We start from the raw sequence: 6760 nt of genomic DNA on the forward strand, positions 1-6760 counted from the left end.
GGTGTGAGGATTCGGCTGCCCCCTTAACTTTAGGACGAACTTTTCAGCCAGGAAACCCCCCAAAGCAGGTGGCAGGCAGGAATGTGCTTCTTCTGAATGCCAGAACTGACAACCGCTGTACCCATTTCCCCCATCACTGTGGGGAGAAAAACGAGTTGCCCGCGTTCTGTTTTTCTTTTTTCCCATGCATGCTGTTTTAATGAGAATACGGTACAGATGTCAGTCCTGGGCTCGCATCCAAATTTCCTTCAGTGGGAGGGCTGAGGCTTTTCTTTCAAGGCTGGTGTCAGGGGTGGAGGAACTAGGTCTGTTTTCTACCGACTGGTACAGAACCCAGCCGAGCCCTTAAAAGTAGCTCTTGCGTGAAAGGTAACCTTCATCTCTCTCTGCAAATGTTAAAATTAAGGGTTTGTTTGCCTGGATAAAGCAGGGAAAGTGTTGCTGTTCGTGTGGTTTGTGGGTCGTTTTGCAAGGGCGAGGAAGTGTGATTTTAAGGGGGAATCTCGTCAGATTTATTTTTCTTGCAGTGGTTGCCTGGGTGGAAAATTCTTTCCACTTAGCAAAGCTGGGTTTCGGGTTTGGTTTTGTATATATATATATTTTTAATCAAAATATAAAGGGAGGGCGGATCCGAGAGAGGAACCTTGGGTTGGAAGAGATTTCTGTTGACTTTGTTTTTGTTTAGAAGGCCAAAACTCAGAGCCAAGAAAAAGAGAGAGTTACTATGTGAAGAAACAAGGGTGTTTCTTATGCCAAGATTGGGCCTTCCAGAAATGGCTGGGTCAGCAGAGCAGCTACTTTGCATGCAAAAGGTCCCGGGTTCAATCAAGTCAGGGTGGGCATGTGCCCCTGCCTGAAATCCTGGGCAGCTGCTGCCAGTCAGGGTGGGCAGTATGGAGCTAGATGGACCAATGATCCGACTCAGTTTAAGTCAGCTTGCTGTGTTCCTGTTTAATTCAACCATGAGGACTGGAATCTTATTTTATTTGTAGAGGAAGGGCTGTAACGCAGTGGTTGAGCACCTGCCCTGCCCAGGTTCAGTCCCTGGCGTCTCCAGCTCGGACTGGGGATGCCCCCTTCTCTGAAATCCCGGAGAGCTGCTGCCAGTCAGTGCAGGCAGTACTGAGCTGCAATGGTCCCTATCCATTCTTTCCCAGAACTTGAAGCAAATACCCCACTGCCTTCGCTGGAAATGTGCTCCTGCACTGGGAATGAGCCCCAATGTACCCAGTTGCAGTTACTCCTGAGTAAACAGGCCCAGGAGTGTGCTATTAAGCCATTGGGGGGAAAGAAGGCTGCGTAGCTGGGGGAGCAGGGAGGGGCAGATGCCCCCCTCTGAATAAATAAAAATACATAGCAAACGGTGGTTCTGCTCCCCCAACAAAAATCCTGGCTACGCCCATGGTAAGCGGCAAGATTTACTCCTGAGTAGGCATCCCTACTCAGGGATCCTGAGTAGGGATCCCAGGGACGTGGGTGGCGCTGTGGGTTAAACCACAGAGCCTAGGACTTGCCAATCAGAAGGTCAGTGGTTCAAATCCCCGCGACGGGGTGAGCTCCCGTTGCTCGGTTCCTGCTCCTGCCAACCTAGCAGTTCGAAAGCACGTCAAAGTGCAAGTAGATAAATAGGTACCGCTCTGGCGGGAAGGTAAACGGCGTTTCTGTGTGCTGCTCTGGTTTGCCAGAAGTGGCTTAGTCATGGTGGCCACATGGCCACATGACGCCGGCTCCCTCGGCCAATAAAGCGAGATGAGCGCCGCAACCCCAGAGTCGTCCGCGACTGGACCTAATGGTCAGGCGTCCCTTTACCTTTACCTTTAGGCATCCCTAGGCTTGCAAAGTTCAGCTGCTACCTTTTACCCCTATAAATAGGGAAAAGGTCATCTGAGCACGGTATTGGTTTTTTTGCTGCATCCTCAGGATCTGAACTGGTGCTGTTTCTGGAGCGGAGAGTTTACACCCCAGATCTTGCCAGACGCATCATTCCTAAATTGGGGGGTGGGGCGCTGGGTGGAAGCTGGAGTCTTAACAGCATCTGGAGGGCGATTGCTGTACCCCCAGCAGCAAAATGGCTGGTAACTTTGTTGAGGAACAGAGGTTTGCTTTCCTCCTGTGTGGCTTGGCTCGCTTACGTGAGATGCTCGTATATCTCTGCAGCCAACAGCACCTTTTGAGCATAGTATTTTGGTTGCTTTCTGTGGACCAGCGTAGCGGGTGGGTGACGTTGTAAATTTTGCTGTTTCTTCCCTGCAGCTTTTCAGAAGTTTATCTGTGAAGCTACATGGTTGTTTGCATTTATTAAAACGGCTTTAAAAAGGAAATTGAGAATATTGTCCTGGGGTACTGAAAATTGCCACAAATTCCGAAGCGCTTGAAAGAGTAAAAGTGTGGGTCTGTCAGGCTGCTGCCCCCCGCCCAATAAAGCGGCAGTGCAGCTGGGGAATGATTTGTGAAGGATCGGGGCCCGCATGGCTTCCCCAGACAGGCTGGTCTCCCCCAGAAGGAAGGCAATACATTGAGCCACAAAGCTACATAGAAGGCCCTTTGAGAGCTTCCATTAATACGAGAAATTCAAAGTGTTAATGATGTGATGATCCGGTGCATGTTTTTTTCCTTGCTGGATACCAAAATTGGCACCAGCCCAGCAGTGTGCAGCAGTCAAAGCAGGCGCCATTCCAGGCTGTGTTATCAAGGAAATAATACGAGCAAAGGTTAGTGAATCTAATCAGATGGCCGATACTCTTCTTAGCGTTCCCAACCCGTCAACCACATTATCTGGCTGTTTGTTACCTTTGACCACGGATATTTGGCGCATTGGTCATCCATTAGTTGGGGTGATTTTATTTTTAATTTGGTGGGTGCGGCGCATAAAGTATTGATTGCATATACAGGGGTAAGTTGCTTACACGTGAAGAGATGCACAAAAAGGGTGTGAAACAGTATACAGTGGTACCTCGGGTTACATACGCTTCAGGTTACAGACTCCGCTAACCCAGATATAGTTCTTCAGGTTAAGAACTTTGCTTCAGGATAAGAACAGAAATCGTGCTCTGGCGGTGCGGCGGCAGCAGGAGGCCCCATTAGCTAAAGTGGTGCTTCAGGTTAAGAACAGTTTCAGGCTAAGAATGGACCTTGGGAACGAATTAAGTACTTAACCCGAGGTACCACTGTAGTCAGGAAAACCTGCTTACTTAGATTACTATCCGCTGATTCAGATGCTTATTTTGCATTAAGAATGCGTCTGTGCAGGAAAAACTCAGCCTTGGCCACAAGCACCTTGTTCTTGCTGCCAAAACAGACATTTAGCCCTGACAACGCAGACGTGCTATTTTCCCTGTGAGAACGTGACTTACGTAATTTTTACGCACTGGTAAAGCAAAGGCGAGGGGGTACCCCTCTCTAAGCCTGCATAATTTACAGTCCCGTGGAGTCAACTTTTGTTCGAGTAAAAACTGCCCTGAACATCCACAACACAGGCCACAGTTCAACAGGTGTGGCTTCTCCTGTGATAGGAATTTTGAGGTCTTAGACATATGGTAATGTTCATAAGTGTACCAACCAAGCACGTACATAGATCAGCACAGGAAGACCGACCTGAAACCATTTTGATTCCCAAACTGACCAAATGTTTTCCCTGCAGGGCGGGGGGTGTCAGGGAGCCTTCCCATTGTCTCAGGAATTGATTAATCAGCATCTTAATGGGTGTCAGACTATCAGGAAAGACAGTCAGGAAAGGCAATCAGATAACCTGGCAGATAGGAAAAACAACATTCAAATTTCTGTTTCAGACTGCCTTTTCTGTGATGTAGGTATGATGTATCTGAGGGGTGGTCTTAGGTTACAGCCCTTCTGTGATGTATGTATGATGTTTCTTGGGGTGGTCTTGATCTACAGGGTGGCAATTTCAAAAGTCTATATAAGGCCTTGCGCACCATTGTTCTGGGTCCTTCTTCTCTCTCCTGCGTGTGGTGAGTGAGGACCCTGTTGCAACAAATCAATAAAGATCAGGCTTACTAGCTGCTTTGCTTCTCAATATTCTCTGGTTGGCCTCTGTTATTTTCTCCTACCAATAGGGAACCTACGTAAGGACTCTATATGGGCTCTTGGCTACCCCATAAGGGAAAAAGGGCATTTTTTGTTTACAACACTCCCCACACCGCCATTTTTGCAGGAGAGAAACCAACCCTGGTGGACTTTGCCTGGTCTGCTCAGGCAAAAGGTGCACCCTCAGAGAGATACGCATTTGAACCCTATACATTTTCCTGTTGCTTATATTCTCTTTTTTGGGGAGGTGTTCAGGGTTCCCTCTGGGCTCTCCCCTCTTAAAACTGACACCCTCTATTCCAATCTCTGCTCACCTACTTTTAACAGCCCTCAAAACTGGGTAAAACTTTGCCTGACGTGTAATAGTGGGAAAGCTTAACCTAGTGGATATCTACCTGTCTGGTTGCTGTTAGAAGCCCAGGAGCAAAGTGGGAGAAGAGAAGGTGTCAACTTTTACCTTTTATCTACCCAGGGAAGGTATATTTGACTGCAATCGTAACCCCACTTACCTGGGAGTTATTCCCCCGCCCCGTTTAATTAAAAAGGATTTACACCCGAGTAGACATAGCTAGGTTTGCGCTGGCTTTTTTGCGGGGCGGGTGTGATTTGCCTCCTGAGGAGAGGGATGCAATTCAACCTGATCCTATGTCGCTTTACTGGGAAGTAAAAATCCCCCTTTGTTCAATGGGGCTTACTCCCAAGTAAATTCGCTTTTAGGATTCATCTTGGACACGCTTATTTGGGCGTAAACTCCATTGAACACGGGGGAGATTTACTTCTGAGCAACCGTGACTAGGTTTGGGTTGCACGTAGTTTCACCGTGCCTTTAATAAACTGTAGCATTCTTAATTATAATAATAATTCGACATTACTAATTAGTAAATCCTAATTGATAAATGCCAGTTGATTAAGCTTTTGTGGATTTTGCATTGATTTTAAATGTACTGTATGAGCTGCGGGGACGGGGGCCGCTTCCGTGAAGTTTTTTTTGCCGAGGGGTGGAAAATCAACATTGAGCATCAACAGACGCACGTGCTGGGGGAGGGGCTTGTCCGGGACCGGAAGTGGGTCGAGGTCGCCCTCAGGACCGGAAGGCGGAAGTCCGCGCCTGGAAGGGTTGGGGAAGATGTCAACTCTGGGGAGCCGCGTCCAGACGGACACGGGAGGGGGGTAAGGGAGATGCGTGTTTTTTTGGGGGGGGGCTTGCAGTGGATGTGCGTTTAAGCAGCTGCAGGACAGGCAGGAATTCACCAGGGACAGCTTTCCCTAGTTTGCAGCACATTAAAGCACCCAAACAATCCAGAATAATAAAAAAATTCAAGCTTCAAGGGGAATATTTCAAATCCTCCTCCAAGTGAACATTTGGTTTCCCCCATATTTGTTTGCCTACTTAATTTATAAAGCTGCCCCATAGGAGGAGGATTCCAGGAAGGCAGTGTGGTGGTATGATAAGAAAAGTTAGGAAATTTGATTATGACCGGAATATTGTTATATGGAATAATGATATTGGAAACTGCTACATTTAATTACAAGGAATTCAGTTGGAAGAGATCAGAGGAAGTCAAGTAATATGTTTATGAAGTTGGATTTTAATTAATCAACTAAGTCTTATTGTATGTGGTGGTATATGTGAGGTTTGAAATATTTTATTTTATTTATTTTTTCTTTTTCTTTTATTGTTTTTTCTTTTTTTTGTTATGTTAAAGTTATGTTTTTGTATGAAATTTAATAAGCATTACTGGAAGAAGAAAAAAAGGAAGGCAGTGTGGTGTAGTGGTTGGAGCGCCAGACTAGGACCTGGGAGATCAGGGTTCGAATCCCCCACTCCCTTGGGAAGCTCTTCTGGGGGACCTTGGAGTCAGTTGCAGCGTCTTCACCTGCCTCACAGAGTTGTCGTAGGGATTAACTGAGGAGGGGGCGTGAATCATGGACTCCTGGGAGAAAAAGATGGGAGTCTAATGCAACGAATAAGCCCTCCTGCTGACTTGTGCCTTGTGAAATGTTTCTGGGTTGTTCTGACATTCTAAACCCACAGGTTTGCTGGGAAACCAGTTTGGGCCAGCAGGTGACTGGAGGGGGAGGGCGTGGCACCTGGATTCAATTTATTAAGGAGTGGGTGTGACAGAAACCACATGTGCCTCGTAAACCCAGGAGCAAGGCTTGGCTTTGGAAGGGGCCATGGGGCGTTCTCATGACCCCGAGCCAATGGAGAGCCTGCCCATTTCCCTTTTGCTCTCCAGTTAGGCTTTCCAAAGTGTGTGTCAGGTTGAGCAGTCAAGGGACCTCCTCTGCGTCGGCAGATCTAAACCTTTCTGTCTCCTCTGCAGGTCCCTCACAGCAGCCATGGAGAAAATCAAGCTAGCCGTGGAGCGGGCCAGGACAGCTTTCAACACAGGGAAGACGCGGCCCTTGGAGTTCAGAATCCAGCAGCTGTTGGCCCTCAAGAAGATGATAAAGGAGAAGGAGAAAGAAATCGCGGCAGCTCTCATGGCAGACCTCCACAAGGTCAGTTGCGCACTGGTCGTGTCTTCCTGTAGCGCCCGTTGGGGATTCTGTAGCTGTGATTTCTGTATTTCAGGGGGTTGGGCTGGATGGCCTCTGGGGGTCCCTTCCAATTCTACCGTTCTATTAATTGTATGTGGGGTGGGGGGAAATCTAAGGCCAGGGCTCTCTGGCAACAGAGCCCTGGGGGGGCGGGAAATGTTTGGGGACCCCC

The 6760-nt window shown here is 47.9% G+C and overlaps 1 protein-coding gene across 3 annotated transcripts in view; it reads left to right on the top strand.

Moving 5' to 3' along the window:
- Window positions 1–218: 218 nt before the first annotated feature.
- ALDH3A2 (aldehyde dehydrogenase 3 family member A2) overlaps window positions 219–6760 on the top strand; it is a 35734-nt gene continuing 29192 nt past the window's right edge. Inside the window, exons 1-2 of one of the 3 annotated variants that reach the window (XM_080983046.1) lie at window positions 219–369; window positions 6372–6549. In XM_080983046.1, coding sequence (XP_080839172.1) covers window positions 6388–6549 — 162 coding nt within the window. In that variant the 5' untranslated portion in view covers window positions 219–369; window positions 6372–6387. Of the gene's footprint in view, window positions 370–5101; window positions 5215–6371; window positions 6550–6760 lie in introns of those variants that run through there. The other 2 variants (XM_080983045.1, XM_080983047.1) reach the window with 2 other exon arrangements.

This window comes from Podarcis pityusensis (assembly GCF_964106645.2).
Source record: "Podarcis pityusensis genome assembly, chromosome: 15".
Taxonomy (NCBI): domain Eukaryota; kingdom Metazoa; phylum Chordata; class Lepidosauria; order Squamata; family Lacertidae; genus Podarcis; species Podarcis pityusensis.